Here is a 20,368-nt window from a genome sequence, read left to right as displayed (position 1 = left end):
AAAAAAAAAAAAAAAGACAATGACATTTAAGGATAATTTACCACCGTAAGAGAAGACCCCACTGGGGAGGAGAGAGGCGTTAACCCAATAATCTACTCTCCCCTAGTCCCCTGGAGGAGCAGAACTCAGAGGGTACCAGAGAGGGAGAGGGAGTCTCAGGTGGAGGTGGGAGGCAGGGAAAGGTCTTCTGTGTGCCGGGGGCAGGTGGACACAGCACAGAACCCTGGCAGGAAAGGGAGATCTTCAGTCAGCTAATGATTCAATACATCTTAACTGTGCACCTACTAATTTCCAGGCATTGTCTCAGGCCCTGGGAGAACAGCGAGGAACAAGGCAAAGGTCCCTGCCCTTGTGGGACAGGCATTCTGATGGGGAGAGCCAGACAATAAACCTATACAGGGAAATGAGGTAATGGAGACGGGGTGACTGGGGGGGCTGAGCTATTCTAATTCAGGAGCCTCTGGCTTCTCTAAGGAGGTGATATTGGAGACCTGAGTGAGAGATCTGGGGGGAGGAGCTTCCCAGATATCGAGAACAGCAAGTGCAAAGGCCCTGAGGCAGCCCTGAGCTTGACTTCTTGCCTGAAGCAGGGACGGGTAGAAGGTGAGGTAGGAGAGGGTGGCAGGAAGGGGCTAGATAATGTGCAGCCCTACAGACCATGGAAAGAAATGTGGACTTTACCCTGAGTGCACTGGGGAGGCGTCAGCGAGCTCTAAGCCAGGGAGAGGACACGATCGGTTTGGTGACTTTAAAGAAGCTCAGTGGCTGCTGTTTGGCAAATGGAGTGTGGAGGCAAGAGTGAAAGAGGAGAGAGCGGTGAGGCAGCTGTGGCTGCAGAGTGATGGCCGTGGCAGTGGCAGTGGAGATAGAGTGAAGTGGTCAGACCCAGCATATGTCCTGGAGGTGCAGCTGTCAGCATCCGCTGGTGGGTTGGATGTTGGGACAGAGAAACAAGAACTAAGAGCACCGCCCAGGCTTATGGTCTGAGCCCCAGGGTGGATGGGGCACTTTTTTTTTTTTTTTTGAGATGAAGTCTCCCTCTGTTGCCCAGCCTGGAGTACAGTGGCGTGATCTTGGCTCACTGCAACCTCTGCCTCCCGGGTTCAAGCAATTCTGCTGCCTCAGCCTTCCAAGTAACTGGGAATACAAAACGTGCGCCACCACACCCGGCTGATTTTTGTATTTTGTAGTACAGAAAGGGTTCACCATGCTGGCCATGCTGGCCATGCTGGTCTTGAACTCCTGACCTCAAGTGATCCACCCACCTCAGCCTCCCAAAGTGCTGGAATTACAGGCGTGAGCCACTACACCTGGCCTATGGGGCACCTTTTATTGGGACAGGATCTCAAGGAGCAAGTTGGCCCCCTGGCAAGTTGGCAGTAGAGCCTAGGCCAGAGAATGCCAATATCCTGAGTAGCCCAGGACTTGTGCCCCCTCCCTACTACCTTCTAAAAGAGGAGATTTGCTCCTAGAGCCTCCAGAAGGTAGACGCCTTAAAATAGAAACCCTGGCTCCAAGACCAGCATCCCAGCCACTAAGTCTTTGAAATGACCTTTACACAAGGCTGAGATACCAAGACCCGTGCCTGAGATTGCCGCAGGAATGCTAATCGCACATACACCCGGCAGCCTGCATGCTAGGAGATGAATCACTGCAGCCTTGACCAATGGAGTATGTATTAGCAATTAATTTTAATTGCCACCAATTAATCACTGCGGCCAAAGCTTGGTTTCTACAACCCTATTATCACCTGGGCGAAATAGTCTTTGCTCCTACGGGGAAGCAAGGATCTCCTTTTTTTCCATGGAAGTTTACTGAACCTAATAACCCCAAGATAGAGCGTGTGGTATCTGTCCCCAGCACATAGACAGCTCCTCATCCCAGGAGACAGCAGGGCAGCCCCGAGAGACCATGTTTCACTCTGGGGACCCTGGGTCAGGGTAGGAACTGATTTCTTTTGCAGAAGCTGAAACCTCGAACTTCAAGACTTCAGGGGCTGCGTCATGTTGAATAGCTTCTCACGTGGAAACATGAGGCCGGGGAAAGGAGGGTCCCCTCTACCAGAACTCAGGAAACCCTATTTTTGGCAAGCTTCTCAGGTCATGCTGATAGGCAGCTGGACTGGGGAATTCGAGTTTTACATAACTCATGTCTTCACAGGGCCAGGGCACACAGGGCAGGTGGGTACAGAGTAGCTGAATGCCACATCCTTGCCACTTTCTCTGTCAAAAAGATTCAATTGGGAAGCCTGTCATAGTACTTGAGTCACAAAGAATTTGACCTAAAAATCAGAAGAGTTTATTCATTGGTTCATTCACTGTGTAAACATTTTTTGAGTTCTTACTAAGTGCCACGTCCCAGGGAGGTACAGGGGTTGGAAAAACAGATGACTAAGCTTACAGTCGAGTAAGATATGATGAATACAGTCAAATGGGGAAGATACTGAGAGAGAGGCCTGCGTACATGACCACAGACCCCGCCAAAGGAAGGAGCATGCAGAGAGGGTTCAGAGAGGAGGTGATGGTTGAGCCAGGTCGAGGGTTAAGTGATAGAATAATGGCCCTCAAAGATGTTCACACCCTAATCCCTGGCACCTACGCATATGTTACCCTACATGGAAGAAGGGACTTTGCAGCTGTGATTACTTTAAGCGTCTTGGGATGGGGAGACTATCTTGGACTTTCCAGATAGTCCCAATGCAATCGCAGGGTCTTTACAAGAGGGAGACAGGAGGATCTAAGTCAGAGCAGGAGATGTGACCATGGGAGCAGAGGTCGGAGTGATTGGAGGGAGGGGCCACAAGCCAAGGAAAGCAGGCTGGGAAAAGCAAGAAAACATTCCCTCCTTGCTAACACTGTGATTTTAGAATATCTGGCCTTCAGAACTGTAAGATACTAAATTTGAATTCTAGCTGGGTGTGGTGACTCCCGCCTCAGCCTCCCAGATTGCTGGGATTACAGGCACCCACCACCATGCCCAGCGAATTTTTGTATTTTTAGTAGAGATGGAGTTTTACCATGTTGGCCAGACTGGTCTGGATCTCCTGGCTTCAAGTGATCCACCTGCCTCAGCATCCCAGAGTGCTGGGATTACAGGTGTGAGCCACCTCGCCTGGCCTCCCCTCACTTTTTTTTCCTGTGCAGTATTTGTTTTTTGTTTTGTTTCTTAGTTGGGACCCTGTGACATATTATCAAGTTAATCTTCTATCCATTAAAAAATTTGTTTCATTGTATAAGCATTTATTTTCCCTTTTTTCTTTATGTGTAATATCCAAATAGAACTGTCCCTTTTTTCTTATTATTATTATTGAGATGGGGTCTTGCTATGTTGCCCAGGCTAGTCTCGAGCTCCTGGGCTCAAGCGATCCTCCCGCCTCAGCTTCCCAAATAGCTGGGATTATAGGCACATACCACCACTTAGCCATAAATTCTCTTAGCCATAAAGTCTTCTGGCTAAGAATTTATTTTTGAAAGTTATTACATACTTTCCTTGGGAATCATTTTTTTATGGCCCCATGATTTTCAGCTGGATGGGTGTGGTTAGTTTATTTAACTAATTTCCTGATGTTGGAAATCTCCAAGTTGCTTCCAGTTTCACATTATAAATACAGCAGTAGTGCCTTTATTTACTTAATATCATCTACATCTGTGGTTGTTTTTTTAAGATTAGAATTCCAGAAAGGAAATTCCTGGGGCAAAGGGGATGTATTTTTTTTAAGTTTTTGATACATATTATCCAGTTGACCCCTAGAAAGTTTACACCAGAGCACACTTCCACCAGTAACGTCCTAGAGCACCCATTTTTATCATCTCCTTCACAGCTGTGAAATTTTAAAAACTGATCTTTGCTCATTTGACTGATGAGACATACCACCTTCCTTTTTTCTTTTTTTTTTTTTTTTTGGAGACAGAGTCTCACTCTGTCACCAGGCACCAGGCTGGTGTGCAGTGGCATGATCCTGGCTCACTGCAAACTCCGCCTCCCAGGTTCAAGCAATTCTTCTGCCTCAGCCTCCCGAGTAGCTGGGACTACAGGTGCACGCCACCACGCCCAACTAATTTTTGTATTTTTTTTAGTAAAGACGGGGTTTCACCATGTTAGCCAGGATGGTCTCGATCTCTTGACCTTATGATCTGCCTGCCTCGGTCTCCCACAGTGCTGGGATTACAGGCATGACCCACCAGACCCAGCCCCACCTTGCTTTTGCTGAATATTTTAATAGTTGTGTAATATTTTGTCCAGGCAGCTGTGTCATTTTTTTTCATTGACTGGCTCCAATGGGTTTGTACATTTAGGATGTTTCCAGTGTTGGAGTTTTATCAGTTACACTGCTGACATCACTATGCTTAAAACCTAAACTGGGCTGAGTGTGGTGGCTCACACCTGTAATCCCAACACTTTGGGAGGCCGAGGCAGGTGGATCACCTGAGGTCAGGAGTTTGAGACCAGCCTAACCAACATGGTGAAACCCAATCTCTACTAAAAATACAAAATTAGCCAGGGGTGGTAGCACATGCCTGTAATCCCAGCTACATGGGAGGCTGAGGCAGGAGAATCGCTAGAACCCAGGAGGCGGAGGTTGCAGTGAGCCGAGATCGCGCCATTGCACTCCAGCCTGAGCAACAAGAGGGAAACTCCATCTCAAAAACAAACAAACAAACAAAAACAAAAACAAACAAAAAAAGAAACCTATACTGATTCTTTCCTGGTATTGTTTCTGTCTTTCGAGGGCACTATGATGCCCGGGCCCGAGTCCTCGTTTGCCACATGACCTCCCTGCTGCAGGCACCCTTGGAGGAGCTGGATGTCCTTGAAGAGACATTCCTGGAGAGCCTGAAGGAAATCAAAGAGGAGGAATCTGAGTAAGAAAGTCGCGCGACACCCATCAGTATCCAAGGATTTCCACCTAAGTGCACTTCGCAGATAACAGAGTCCCCTTCTCCTTTTAAGAGATGGTGCAGTGAGGTGGGAGGAATCGTGGACAGAGTCACAGCTGTAGCCCTGACTCACTGTGTGGCCTTAGCCAGCTACTTGCCCTCTCTGGGCCTCTGACCTCATTTGCAAGAAGAAAAGATGAAATGGGCCGGGCATGGTGGCTTACGCCTGTAACCCCAGCGCTTTGGGAGGCCAAGGCGGGTGGATCACTTGAGGTCAGGAGTTCGAGACCAGCCTGGCCAACATGATGAAACCCCAACTCTACTAAAAATACAAAAATTAGGCAAGCATGGTGGTGTGCACCTGTAGTCCCAGCTGCTTGGGATGCTGAGGCAGGAGAATGGCTTGAACCTGGGAGGCGGATGTTGCAGTGAACCAAGATTGTGCCACTGCAAAACGGTATGGGTGACAAAGTGAGACTCCATCTCAAGAAAAAAGGAAAGATGGCCAGGTGCAGTGGTTCATGCCTGTAATCCTACCACTTTGGGAGACCGAGGCAGGCAGATCACCTGAGGTCAGGAGTTCAAGACCAGCCTGGCCGACGTGGTGAAACCCCGTCTCTACTAAAATACAAAAATTAGCTGGGTATGATGGCGGGTGCCTGTAATAACAGCTACTTGGGGGAATCACTTGAACCTGGGAGACTGTGGTTGCAGTGAGCCGAGATCACGCCACTGCATTCTAGCTTGGGTGACTGAGCGAGACTCCATTTCAAAAAAAAAAAAAGAAGAAGAAGAAGGAAATAAATGATTGCTAAGGGCCTTGAATCTGTGACTTTAACATCCTGGGGCCCTGACACCCTGTTCCACCTCAGGCTCTTGTAACACCTGGTCCATGGGCACAGTTGACCTGGATTCGATTCCTGTCTCTGACACCCATCCACTGTTTGACATTGGGTGGGTGGCCTTGCTTTTCTAAAGTACAACGTTCTTATCTGTGAAACAGGAATAAGGATAGTGCCCTCCCAGGGTCATTGGGGAGAATGAATGTCTGTCTGCACATTGTAAAATGCATAGCCCAGGGCTGGCACACAGCAAGTGCTCGGTGTCGAGTCCTCTCCTTCCCCAGCATGTCCCGGAGCCATCAGTTGTAGAGTTGCTTTGCTGTCTCTGTATGGTCAAGAGTGTGTAGAAGGAAATAATCCTGGTAACTTGGCCAGAGCTCAGGTCTTTGCAGAACACCTTACACAGGATCTAATCCCAGAGCAATAAATCAATTTCAGTCACAGCCTAATCATAGATTCCTGGTAGCAGGCACGTCTCCCAGCTCTGGGTTTTGTTTTCAGCTGCTGTGGTGTTCTTTGACCAGCCAGGTTACAACAGTTCAACCCAGCTGGGAACTTAATCCTAAAGCAAATTGAGACCCAGAGTCACCCTCATGCTAGAGTTTGTGGAGCAAAGGAAAGGGTTATTTCTTTGAGAAAGGAGGAAACTTGGTTTGTTGAAATAAACTGTAAATGTACTAGTTTTGACTCCCAGAGTTGTGTCAGTATAGAAATACCTGGATCCATGCCAGTTACCATAATCACAAGGGCTTCTTAGGTTCTTTGGATATGTCAGAAATTTATAGGATCTTACATGCCTTGAAATTAAGGAATCTCTCAGTTATTATTTGGAAATCTTGTTATCAGAGAGAAACATATTACCCGGAGCCATTTGTTCTGATAATACCAGTCAGGCCAGGTCAGGGAAGGGATAAACCAGAAGGTCTAACACAGGCCAGCTCTGCCACTTACCAGCCACATGAGCTTGGCCATTATTTAACTTCTCTGAGCTTCAACTTCCTCACCTGCAAAATGGGAATAAGAGTAGCACCCTCCTCACAGGGTTCTTGAGGGGCCCAAATGAGTTCATATATATGTAAAGTGTTTCCTGGGACAGAGTAACTAGTCCATAAATATTATTTGCTGTTGTTAACAGTACTGTTCTAATCGTGTCATTATAGACCCTTTTATAGATGATTATAGGCCCTATTATTGTCCATGTATAGACCCTTTTCCCAGAAAAAGGCTTCGCAAATGTAATTGTTTATGTTAATTAACACATTATTGTTAATTGTTTTTGGAGACCTCTTGGATTCTGTAGTCTCTGGAAGGATCTGAGACTCAGGGAAGGCATAGCAACTGTTCAGCCAGGAGACCTGGCTCTCAGTTTGATTCTGCTACCAACTTTCTGTGTGGCCTTGAGCACATGGCTTTCCCTCCCTGGACACCAGCATCCATTTACTTTTTTTTACATAAACAATTAGGGGATTGAATGCTATGTAGGTTTCTTTTAACTGTAAGGTTTTGTGTTTCCGGGAGGTGAGCTCATCACTGGGCACACCAAGGCGACTGTTTGCACTGGGTCTAGGGTATGACGTACCTACCCTCTGCTCCTGGCTCCCCGTCTGAGCCCTAAGGCCACCTGGCTTCTCTCACCTGTTTAGAGACCTCACTTCTCCTCTCTGTCCCTCATTTCTTTATGTCTCACATGAGGATAATGGTGATATCGCTATCATAGAGTTGTTGAGACGATTAAATTACTTAACACATATCAAACCTGGGACCCACGCTTGGCACATAATAGATTCTCAGCAGTTATGAGCTAATGAGCTGCTGGAGTTGATACTGCCCACATAGGCCTGGCGTGGTGGCTCACTCCTGTAATCCCAGCACTTTGGGAGGCTGAGGCAAGTGGATCACCTGAGGTCAGGAGTTCTAGACCAGCCTGACCAACATGGTGAAACCCTGTCTCTACTGAAAATACAAAAACTAGCTGGGCGTGATGGCAGGTGCCTATAATCCCAGCTACTTGGGAGGCTGAGGCAGGAGAATCGCTTAAACCCAGGAGGCGGAGGTTACAGTGAGCCAAGATCACACCATTGCACTCCAGCCTGGGCAACAAGAATGAAACTCTGTCTCAAAATAATTAAAATGAAAATTAGAAATAAAAAAAGATACCATTCATATCATAAGAACGTTGGCAGCATCAGATTTTTCTTGAATGCCTGCTAGATGCAGACACAAAAGGCTGTCTCATTCGATCCTCATAACAGCCCCCCAAGTGTTCGCACATAAAGAAATAAAGTCAAAGAGGTGGCATAACTTAGCCAAGGTCACACAGCTGGCCAGCAGCATCTGATTCAACCACGATGTCCACTCTGAATGGCCCTCACTGTGTCCTTCAAGGCCTGGCTGACAGTGGCAGGGTTTCTCCTTAATTCTGAAGAAAACAGGAAAGACTTATTTTATGGGGCCATCCAGGCTTTTACTAGGAAAGTGTCTATAGACCTCTCAGTGATAAGCTCTCTCTATCTGTCAACATGAAAAAGTGATTTAAAAACAGAAGGTGATGGTGAAGATAAGGACAGGAAACACCCTTTCATGGAGATAAGATGGCAGAGAGTAAGACTGATCTGTGGATCTATGAGATGGGCATTGCGGGTGTCTTGCTCTTCAGGAGGTATCTGGCTGCAGCCTGAGATTTGGCCCAAATCTGTATGTGGTTTCAGCCTTTGTCTTCGGGCAGCTGACATGGAAATGGCAACTCAGGTTGGCTTCTGCCTTTTCAGCATGACCGCGATTGTATGACGGTGTAGGGTGCCATCGTGTCTAATCAGCAGGCAGTCAGTGATGAGAGCAAGGCTGTCATTCAGATTTAGTGTTGTTCTCTGAGTTTTGACTTCCAAGGAAAAGGAAGGAAGCATCGTAAATGTGACTCAGCGCAAACATCTCCCTTTTGCCTTCAGTATTGAGATTCAGACAATTGAAGTAATTGCAAGAGTGAAGTGCTGCAATAATGAATGATGCCTGGGAAAGCTATTTTATGTACAAAACAATTATTAAAAGTGTGCAAATACTGAAATTATCAAGGAAATAGATTGGCCATTCAGCTGAACATTAGGAGAGAGCCTTAGCCAAGTAACTTTAGGGAAAATATCTTCTTTTTCAATCCACAAATGCTTATAAACTTTTCTGGGGGGAGATGGGGAGACAGAGTCTTACTCTGTCACCCAGACTGGAGTGCAGTGGCATGATCACACTCACTGCAGCCTCAACGTCACGGGCTCAAGCAATCCTCCCACTTCAGCCTTCCAAGTGGTGTGGACTACAGGTGTGCACCACCATGCCCAGCTAATTTTTTTATTTTTGTAGGGACAGGTTTTCGTCCTATTGCCCAGGCTGGTCTGAAACTCCTAGGCTCAGGGTATCCTCCCCCCTCAGCCTCCCAAAGTGCTAGGATTGCAGGCATGAGCCACCATGCCCAGCCTAGGTATTTTTATTTAGCTAACATGTCCATTCTGTACCTCTCTGATTTTCAGAGATGTAGACAGTGAGTTGGGGAGTATATCACCGGAGCAAAGTGGTCACCTTCAATCCTGTTGGAATAATTAGGCTCTTTACAAGAAAGATTTCCTGAGTGCCCTCTAGTTTCCAAGCCCAGGGCCAGCTGCTGAGGGTGGGGAATTGGAAATGGCTTGGTCTGTGCTCTGAGAACTTAGCTCAGCAAATTTCAAACTTGAGTTACAGCAGAATCCCTGGAGGCGGAGCTTGTTACCGATATAGAATCTTCGTCCTTACACCCAGAGATTCTGCTCCAGGAAGCTGTGTTTTTAACCGGTACCCCCTGGTGATTCTGATGCCCACCCTCTGAAAATCACTGGTGTAGTATTCCAGGACAATGTGGCACAGAGGGTCAGGGGGCCAAGAGTCAGGGCGTCTGAGCAACCTTGGGGTTTCGGACAGTCTTCCTGGAGGATGTGTCCCACCTCAGCTGACTCCTGAAGGCTGAGTAATGTTGAACTTGTTACAGGAAGGTGGGAAAGTCCTTGATGGCCAGGAGACAGCAGGTGGCTGGAGGCAGCTCAGTATTTCCCAAGGGTGATGTGTAAGTGAGGGAGTGATGAGAATTGAAGCTAGAGGGGGAGACAGGGGTCAGGACACAGAGGGTGTGAGTGTCACGCTGGGGAGAGGTGACAGTGTCCTGAAGACAGCCAGGTGGGCAAGGAGGGAAGAGGAGAGGGAGGTAAGTAGTCATGGTTATATTTTTCTATTAATACATGGCATCGGCCACTGCAGTGGTGCCATCTCATCATCCATCCATGGGTCATTTGAGATTTACGTTTCCTAAGTGAGAAAAATCAAGACTCAGAAAAATTAGATGATCCAGCAAGTTCATGCTTGCCTAGTTGCACATTCTCATCGTATATCGTCAGCAACTTGAATTTTTTCTTCAGCCTTGAACTCTGCTGAAAATCAGTAATCTCCAGCCTTCCACTTTGAACTGAATTAAGAGTTATCAATTATGGGTCAAGGCAATTAAGGGTCAAAGTATATCCCTAGCCTGTGTTTAGGAGGGGATTATTACAATAATAATGAAAAGAGTGATAATAGCAATAAACATATTAAATACTTACAGGATGCTAGTCACTACGTCTCAGTGTCTCTGTCTCATTTAGCCCTCACAATACCCCTGGCAATTCAATACTATTGTTATCCCCATTTGTTGGTTGAGGAAACTCAGATATGACAAGTAATTTGTGCATAGTCACAAAGTTATTAAGTGGTTCTGTCTATGGCAGGGATAGTTTAGGTTTTGCTGCCATAACAAGTGACTTCCAAATAAGCCTCAGCAGCTTACAGGATTAAAAGCATATTTCTTGTTCATACTGCGTGTCCATTGCAGATTGGCTGGATTCACATTGTGGCTGGATTCACATCAATGTGGCTTGAATTCACATTGTCTTGGTTCTGGGTCCCAGGCTGACAGAGTGACCCCATCTAGATCATTGCTGGTCTCAGGGCAGAGAGAAAAAAGATTAGTCACTTTCCTGCCCTGGCTTTAAAAATTCTGCCAGTTGTCCAGGCACTGTGGCTCACACCTGTAGTCCCAACACTTTGGGAGGCTGAGGCAGATGGATCACTTGAGCCCAGGAGTTTGAGACCAGCCTGGGCAACATGGCAAAACCCCATCTCTACAAAAAATACAAAAATTAGCCAAGCATGGTGGCATGTACCTATAGTCCCAGCTACTTGGGAGGCTGAGACAGGAGGATCACTTGAACCTGAGAGGTGGAGGTTGCAGTGAGCCAAGATCCCTCCACGGCACTCCAGCCTGGGCAACCGAGCCAGACCTTGTCTCAAAAAAAGAAAGAAAAAAGATTCTGCCAGAAGTAACACGTATCACCTCCACTTACAGTTTATTGGCTAAAGCTGGTCATATGACCACTCAGTTTGATAGGGCAGGCATGCATAATCTTTATGTAGAGAGGAATAACTGAATATGTGGTGAATGGTGATACAGCTACCACAACAGCAGAGCTGGGATGCATGCCTACATCCACAGAGCCTGAATCCTGACATTAGAACCCTCAATCTTGGCCAGGCACAGTGGCTCACAGCTGTAATCCCGGCACTTTGGGAGGCCAAGGCGGGCAGATCACCTGAGGTCGAGAGTTCGAGACCAGCCTGACCAACATGGAGAAACCCCATCTCTACTAAAAATACAAAGTTAGCCGGGCATGGTGGCACATGCCTGTAATACCAGCTATGCAGCAGGCTGAGGCAGGAGAATCACGAACCTGGGAGGCGGAGGTTGTGGTGAGCCAAGATCACGCCATTGCACTCCATTTGCACAAGAGTGAAACTCCATCTTAAAAAAAAAAAGAGAACCCTCAATCTTGATGGCCCTCCTGCCTCCCACTGTGCTAGATGCACGTGGTTCAGGCTCATCCCGCACCACTGATGACATGAATTTCAATCGTGGAAAACCAGCATCCATCATGTGCACAGAGATTTCTACTATTGGTTTCTGCTTCAGTGCAATGAAGTGACCGAGAAGCACTGGGCTTTACACCCAGGAGATGCTTAGGAAAAAAGTCTGTTGAGGTGAGCTGGCAGGGAACCAAAAAGCACAGTAGGTCCCCAGATGCTCAACTCACGTCCCATTTCATTTTTATTTTATTTTATTTTATTTTATTTTATTTTATTATTTTTGAGACAGTCTCACTCTGTTGCCCAAGCTGGAGTGCAGTGGCACAATCTCAGCTCACTGTAACTTCTGCCTCCTAGATTCAAGTAATTTCCCTGCCTCAGCCTCCCGAGTAGCTGGGATACAAGTGCATGACCCCACACCTAATTTTTGTGTTTTTGGTAGAGACAGGGTTTCACCATATTGGCCAGGCTGGTCTCAAACTCCTGACCTCAGGTGATCTGCCTGTCTCGGCCTCCCGAAGTGTTGGGATTACAGGCACGAGCCACCACCGTACCTGGCCAAATCCCATTTCTTTTAGATGACTGGAGAAGGAGCTATTTCTCAATAAAATGTATGGATCACGAGGAGGGAGATGGGAAGGAAACAGGTACTGGTTGAGCACGCACATTTTTCTGCTCATGGAGATGCGAAAGCACAGCACACCATCCGTTCTCAATAACATTTTATTGATTGAATGAGCGAAAAGGAATGAATTTAATCCTTACAAACCAACAACTTTATAAGGTAAAAAATAGTATCTGCCTTTTCAGAAAAGAGGAAACTGAGACTTGGGGAGGTCCACTATCATGTGACATCATCCGTGGTCACACCAAGCACTTGCAGTGTGCCCACGGCTGTGCTAAATGCTTCACAGATAATCTGTTACTGGATTCCCTCAGTCCCTGGGGAGGTGAAGACTGTTATCCCTTAATTCGTCTATAGTACAGGCACTATAATCTTACTGCTTCTTAGGATAGGATAAACCCTGTGAAGTGCAAAGCCCAGTGGCTGAGATATAAGAAGCCCTCAGTAAAGATTAATGATTTTATTCTTTGATTATCACCATGTTTTGCTATCACTCCTCACAGAGTTGTGGTTCAGACTCCAACCTCAGTTCAGAGTTCCCACTTAATAACCTGTCTGTCCCACCCACAGCAAAGGGGCCAAGGGCTGAATGTCGCGTAAGAAAATTGGGCTTCATGACTCTTGAGTGCTCACAACAGCAGTTCTCAGGGTTCACCTGACCCCAGTTCACTCTAAACATTTTCCTTTTGCTAGATTTTCTAGCATTTAAATTCCAAGTCTGAACAAGTCTAGCTATTGCTCCGAGGCCAAGGTCTCCCATCTTCACAATGATGATTCTGAAGGAAACTGATTTCCAAATGTCCTGGAGGGAGGTGGGATCGGATGGCAGGGTGGGGAGGAAAGGAGGGGAGGAGGGAGGTGACGGAGTCCGTGATTCTATTCTGTGCTGCTTCTGGGTCCATCTGCTTAAAGATCTTCTTTGTGCTTCTCTTGCTATTATTATTTTTTGTCTTTTTATTATTCAAATTGCAACCCTGTTAGGATGGATCCATTGGGTAAGTAGCACATCCCGTGTACTGAGATTCCCTGGCTAGGTTTTAGAAAGTTTTCGGCTTTCCGTGGGCTCAGGGTGACTTTGGTACCTTACTCTGAGTGGCAGAATACCTACCCAGCATTGGCCTCTGTTTGAGGGTTGGTGTGGTGGGGATGTCTTTAGGGATCCTGGACACAGCTGGCCCTAAAGACCAGCCTTTTCTCCCTCAGAATGGCCGAGGCATCCCGGAAAAAGAAAGAAAACCGGAGGAAATGGAAGCGTTATCTCCTGATAGGCCTGGCGACTGTCGGAGGCGGAACGGTGATTGGTGAGTCCAGCTGGAGATTGTGGCACGGGTCCGGGTTTTGCAGACAGAGCAGTGATGCCGGACTGTGGGTGAGAGTAGAGAGCGCAGGGGCTCAGCTGGGAGGTGGCCCCTGGCATGTGGTGGGTGCCAGTGAGTAGTCACTGTGCTCCTCCGCACTGCCAGGAGCTTCCATGCCAGGCAGTAGGTAGCTGAGAGGTGAGAACTCATCCAGCCACATTTTTACTCCCACTTGAAACTGCCGCTTTTCCCACAGGTGTGACGGGAGGTCTAGCTGCACCCCTTGTTGCCGCTGGAGCAGCAACGATTATTGGCAGCGCCGGGGCAGCAGCTCTGGGCTCAGCAGCCGGCATAGCCGTCATGACCTCGCTCTTCGGTGCAGCTGGAGCTGGCCTGACAGGTAAGGTTCAAAAGGAATGATGGGTTCAGAGGAATTTTCAGCCAGGATGGCCCAATTCCTAAAAGGACATGCCTGGATTCTCACCAGCAGTGGCTCCCTGGGAGACAGAGGAGACGTGGCTTTTCTCACTCTGGGTCCCAGCCTTCCTTAGAGCTCGTGTGGGTCAGGGAAAGGGCTAAGTTTGAGAAGCTGGTTTTTTCCCCATGCACCTTATGTGTACTTCCCTGAAAAAGGCTCTAATTGAACCTGCTTCCACCATCCAGAAGTATCCATGCTTGGGCTTCCTTGTGTTTAGAGAGAACAGGGCTACGATTCCATGACCGGCGTCACCTGGTCGGAGTTTTTTCAAGTGATGTGTGTCAGCAGCAGCCCCTGTCCCACTCCCCGCCACCCCATCACACACAGACATTCCTGTTCAACTCCCCAAGACGAGTGTTGCTCACCTGCCAAGACTCTTGGTCCATTTGATTGATTCGCTCTTACTAAGTGGAGCGTGTTCTACCCCTGCAATGTGTGAGCAGGAGAAAAGAAACAGAACCAGGATGGAGCGATGGGTAAGAGCCTGGGCTCTGAGGTCAAAAGCAGCTCTACCACTCAGGGGCTGGCCAGCCCCGGCAGCTTCTTGCTTTAGTCTGTCATCAGGGACGATAATGGAACCCACCTTAATAAGTTTAAATACAAAATGTGTTTTTCCAGGGGTAGGGCACACAGGTGGCACTTACTGTGTGCGTGTGTGAGCACAGACAGCCACCCTGATGTTCCCCGGGGCCCCAGTCACCTCCATTCTCTTTCTCGGATACGGGTCTTTAGGATACAAGATGAAGAAGCGAGTGGGAGCCATTGAAGAGTTCACGTTCCTGCCTCTGACAGAGGGTAGGCAGCTGCACATCACCATTGCCATCACCGGGTGGCTCGCATCTGGCAAATACCGTGAGTACCAGGAGGACCAGAGTGGAGGAGGGTGGGCAGTGGTGGGCTAGGCCAGACCCTGGGCTAAGTTTTTGGCCGTGCATGTCTCCAGGGAGCAGGTATAGGGAGCCCCATTTTGCAGAGGAAGAAACAGGCTCTGAGAGGTGAGGCGACTTCATCTCACATCTATCTACCTGCCCATCATCTCTCCCTTCATCCTTCCACCTACCCAGTCACTCAACCACCTGTCCATCCACCCACCCATCCATCCACCCTTCTACCTATCCACCCATCTGCCACCCACCTGTTCATCCATCTACCCACATATTTATCCACCCTTCTATCTATCCATCCATCCATCTACTCTTCTACCTATCCACCCATTTGCCCACCCACCTGTCCACCCACCCATCAACCCATCCATCCATCCACACTCCTACCTATCTGTCCATCCACCCACTCATCCATTCATCTATCCACCCTTCTACCTATCTACCCATCCGCCCACCCACCTGTCCACCCACGCATCAACCCATCCATCCATCCACACTTCTACCTATCTATCCATCCACCCACCCATCCACCTACCCATTCTTCTACCCTTCTATCTATCCATCCATCCATCTACTCTTCTACTTGTCTACTAATCCACCCACCTACCTGTCCATCTACCCACCCACCTATCCATCCAGCCATCTGCCTATCCATCCATCCATCTACCCACCCATCTATCCATCCATCCATCCACCCATCCACCCACCCACCCACCTATCTGTCCATCTAGCAGTATTTGTAGAGTGCTATACTTACTATGTGTCATACACTGAACCAGGCCCTATGAATTCAGTGGTGAGCAGCATAACCATGGCCTCAACTCCCATGGAACATACCACCCGCTATAGAAGACAGAGTAACTAAATGGGAGCTTTATGGATGGCACAGTAAGGGAAGCACGGCGTTTCTGAGGAAGATTCTGAAGGAAGTGACTTTTAGGCTAAGGGCTGGCTGGGAGTTAGCTCCAAGCAGGAGCAGAAAGTGTATTCCAAGCAAAGGGACAGCATGTGCAAAGGCCCAGTGATCTGAAAGAACCAAGAGAACACAGGATGGCTGCAGCAGGCAGCCAGAAGGCAGGAGTGGTGTCTAGTTGTGACGCAAACATTAGTCCCCTTGGCTGTTCTAAGTTGAACATGCATATTTTGGGGATTCTAGCCAGGGTGGCATTGAGGACTTACACTATGGTCCACTTGTACCTGACTCACCTCTGCAAGTGCCCAGCAAGAGGCTCAACAAACAGTGCATCCCTTAGAGAAAGAGCAGGGTGGGCACAGGAATCCTAAATGCCCCAACCTGGCCACTCAGGCACGCCTGCCCAGAGCCTCCTGGGTTCCCAAGTCTCTGACCTGAGGGCAGAAGCTGCAGATCTGCCAAACTGCATAGAAGAAAGCCCAGTGAGAAATACTTAGAGGTGTCACCAGGCACCAGGGTCTTATTGGTGTGTGACTGCCAGGCCCCACCCCCGCACAGAGGTCACTGATGTTCAGTGAGTGCCTGGTTCACGCCTATCCTGAGTCTGGCATTTGACCAGCACAGTAGGAACTTGGTGTGGTTACCTCCTAGAAACCTCACTTCCACCCTCCGAGGTGGGGCTGTTCGGACCCTGATCTGTTGCAAGAGGAACCCTAGAGGAACCCTGGCAGGGGAGTAGCAGATGCAGAATTCAAACCCAGGTCTCCTGATGCAACGTCCAGGGTTTCCTTTCATTTGTTTGCATTTTACTGTGCTACAGAAAAGAGCAAGAACAAGAGTCCAGGTAAAGGAATTTGCAAGTCTGGTCAGCATGGAAAACAAACCCCTTTCTCCATTTTGCCCCAATATGTTCAGTTTGCCCCAGGTTAAAGGTCAAGTTCATTTGTGGATGAGGAAAGTCTTTGATCTCCAGCAGTCTGATGTGGTGTGGTACCCAGGGAGAGGGCTGGGTAAAAGAAATATAACCAAGCTATATAAAGTTTCAGAAGGAAAAAAAAAAAATCACATACTCCTACCTCCTTGAGAGCCAGGAAAAGAAGCCTTATCATCACAGGGTTGCTTTTCCATGTGATAGGAATAATTGAACTTTCTTTGGCCCACCCCTTTATTAATCATGATTATGTACAATAAAGATAAAAACTTTGTAGCCAACCACTTTTTACAGACCAAGCCCTTTGTATGCCCTGACTCACTTAGCTCCTCACTTCAGTCCAGGGAAGTGGGTGTCATTCGCACTCCCATTTTCCAGATGAGGAAACTGAGGCTCGTAAGGGGTGCCCAGGGTCACCCAGCTAGTCAGGGGCAGGGGCAGGATTCACCCCCTTCTGTCTGGCTCCACAGCCCATATTCTTGGCCACAGAACAACATAATGCAGTACAGCACTTTACAGTTTATACAACAGCTTTTAAGCAGCATCTCATGTGATCCCCACTACACCTGTGAGTCAAATGTCATTATTTCATCCTTACAAATGTGGAAACCAAGGGTCAGAAGGGCACTGTGCCTTGCTGTGGGTCACAGCAGCAGAAGCCCTGAAGCTGGGTTCGGAACCCAGGCCGATATCAGGCCCGTGCTCCCTCCATCCTGTGCCTGTCTCCTCTCTCAGGGCTGACTGTCACCTTATCCATAGTTAGAGGCAATTGATCCCCAAGTTGTTGCAGAGCTGAGACAGGGTCCCCACAGAGGGAGGGGAGCAGCTGCAGGGTTGTCTTTGTGTAGATGTGGCACCTTGCAGCTAAGGATGAGCTTTGGGGCAGGCAGGTGAAGGCCTGAGGTTGATGCTTGGAACCTGCAGGCCCTGGGAAGCTGGCTCTACCCCTCCATTCCTATATCGTGTTTAATGAGCACTCACTGTGCGTCACATCCCCAGGCTTTGGGAATATAGTGCTTGGCAAAACAGACTATAGGAGAGGCACACGTCAGAGGATGCAAAAATAGCATATAATTACAGTCTGTGATAAGAACTTATGGGGAAAAGTGGAGGGTACATTTGCCTTGTCAGAGGAGCTGGGAGGCCTCCCCACGGAATAGGCAATTGGACTGGAATCTCAAGGACAAGTGACAGTGATTTAGGGGAACTGATGTCCAATCCAGGAGCTGATGAAAGGTTTTAGGCAGGAGTGGGAGAAGATTTGTGTTTTGAAAAGGCCACTTGTGCCAGGTGTGGTGGTTCACGCCTGTAATCCCAGCAGTTTGGGAGGCCGAGGCAGGTGGATCACTTGAGGTCAGGAGTTCAAGACCAACCTGGCAAACGTGATGAAACACTGTCTGTACTAAAAATACAAAAAGATCAGCCAGGTATGGTGGCAGGCACCTGTAATCCCAGCTACTCAGGAGGCTGAGGCAGGAAAATCACTTGAACCCAGGAAGTGGAGGTTGCAGTGAGCGGAGATGGCACCACTGCACTCCAGCCTGGGAAACAAGAGCAAAAGTCTTGTCAGAAAAGAAAAGCCACTTGGGCCACAAGCAGAAATGCATGGGGGCCAGATTAGGGGCCCCTCTGTTCTCCTATCCTGAAGGCAGCCAGGTGGGCAAGGAAGGAGGGGAAGAGGAAGGCAGGTGTCATGGTTATACTTTCCGACTTGACATCAGTTGCTACAGCGGTGCCATCTCATCCTCCTTCCGTGGGTCATTTGATATTTACATTTTCTCAGTGAGAAAAATAAGGCTCAGAAAAATTGGATGAACCAGCAAGATCAGGACACAGCGGGGCTCCAACACCTCTTCCTCAAATGTCTAGCCATCTCCCAAGCCACGTTTGTCAAATCAAGATGCCACAGGCTCACAGCACCATGCTGCTTATCCCGTTGTATGCTCTCATCGTTTGTCATCAGCAACTTAATGCCAGAATTATTTCAGCATGAGAGAAAATAACCCTTTACATATATCACAGTGCAAACATACTTCATTCTTACACCTACCGTATGCGGGGAGATAAACCATCTCCCCGCTTCACATAGAAGCAAAGTAAGGCTTAAGGTGGGGTAGTGATGTACCCAAGGGCACCCGGCTTCTAGTGAATGCAGGAGCTGGGATTCAAGCCCCAGCCTGCCGACTCACTGGGCCACACAGAGCTCCAGTAGCTCTGCTGATTGTGGCCACTCATTGGCAGGGGGTGGGCCTCTTGTCTTCGACACAAGGGTGAGTGGTCCTGTTGCTGCTTGTCTGGGGTAGTGGGTGGGTCATCCTCTGCCACAGACAAGAGAGACTTCAACTACCTGTGATCTTCCCTAGGTACCTTCAGCGCCCCGTGGGCCGCGCTGGCCCACAGCCGCGAGCAGTACTGCCTGGCCTGGGAGGCCAAGTACCTGATGGAGCTCGGCAACACCCTGGAGACCATCCTCAGTGGGCTCGCCAACGTGGTGGCCCAGGAGGCCCTGAAGTACACAGTGTTGTCAGGTAAGCTTCCCCTCTGTCCCCCAACAACATCATCCTCACTGCCTTCATCCCACAGCGGTACCATAGTTTTGCATGCCCGCTGGGCACACACCATGCTGGACCCTAGGAACAGAGAAAGAGGTTAAGGCCACATTCCTGTCTGGGAGTTTATGATACCTATAGAGAGAAGACAGGTAAACAGCCAATCACATGATCTGTCAGTTAGCTATTGCCACATGACAAGCCACCCCAAAACACCCTGGAGTGTTTACTGTAGTAGCTCAGGAGGCTGGAGTTGGTGGATCTTACGTGGGCCTGTGGGTCAGCCGACCGTCCACTGATCAATGCCAGCCTTGTCTGGGGCAACTCGGCTCTGCTCCATTCGTCTCTCATCCTCTTCCTGGGATGAGCAGGCTAGCCCACGTCAGTGATAGAAGCCCGAGAGGCTAGCCCTGATGTACAAGTCCATTTCAAGCCTCACATCTACCACTGTCTTTGACAAAAGCAAGTCACGTGGCTGAGTCTAGAGGGGATGGGCAGGGCAGGGGGCCCCACTGCAGAGTTATGAGACAAAGTAAAAGGGTCCAGGGTATGGAGATGAATTGGGGCCATCTTTGGGATCTCACACATGACAAGGGCTTGAGCAGAAGGGATTAAGTCCGTCTATCAGAAATTCATCTTTCAGATTTTTTTGCTGTTTGGCATTTTGACAATACTCGGCAAGCCTGCAGGTCCAAGTTAGAGACTGCATGCATTTATTTTAGCATCTGTTGGCCAGTCACTTCCCTAGTAGGACCCTAGGATGGGGGCCGTTCCCTTCATCACTGCTATCCCACCTCCCCAGGCATTGTGGCTGCCCTGACCTGGCCAGCCTCACTCCTCAGTGTCGCCAATGTCATCGACAACCCCTGGGGGGTGTGTCTCCATCGATCAGCAGAGGTTGGCAAGCACCTGGCCCACATCCTGCTTTCCCGGCAGCAGGTACTTGGGAATGGCTGTGCGGGGTGGCACAGGGCACAAGGGGAAGTCAGGGGCTGACTTATGCACAGACATGAGCCTTAGAGGCAAGGCCACTTGGAGGCAACCCAGTGGTTTTGGGGAAG

General features: G+C 48.7%; 1 protein-coding gene across 6 annotated transcripts in view; it reads left to right on the top strand.

The window, feature by feature from the left end:
- TMCO4 (transmembrane and coiled-coil domains 4) overlaps nt 1–20,368 on the top strand; it is a 108,971-nt gene that overhangs the window by 34,285 nt on the left and 54,318 nt on the right. For 5 of the 6 annotated variants that reach the window (XM_017506179.2, XM_037730377.1, XM_017506172.2 and 2 more), the window contains 6 exons: nt 4,730–4,862; nt 13,458–13,555; nt 13,809–13,952; nt 14,763–14,882; nt 19,122–19,286; nt 20,110–20,246. In XM_017506179.2, coding sequence (XP_017361668.1) covers nt 4,730–4,862; nt 13,458–13,555; nt 13,809–13,952; nt 14,763–14,882; nt 19,122–19,286; nt 20,110–20,246 — 797 coding nt within the window. The remainder of the gene's footprint in view (nt 1–4,729; nt 4,863–13,457; nt 13,556–13,808; nt 13,953–14,762; nt 14,883–19,121; nt 19,287–20,109; nt 20,247–20,368) is intronic. The other variant, XM_037730381.1, reaches the window with a different exon arrangement.

The sequence above is a fragment of the Cebus imitator genome, unplaced genomic scaffold (assembly GCF_001604975.1).
Source record: "Cebus imitator isolate Cc_AM_T3 unplaced genomic scaffold, Cebus_imitator-1.0 Scaffold15, whole genome shotgun sequence".
In the NCBI taxonomy this organism is placed as follows: Eukaryota; Metazoa; Chordata; class Mammalia; order Primates; family Cebidae; genus Cebus; species Cebus imitator.
This window is presented reverse-complemented; position numbering and strand designations above follow the sequence as displayed.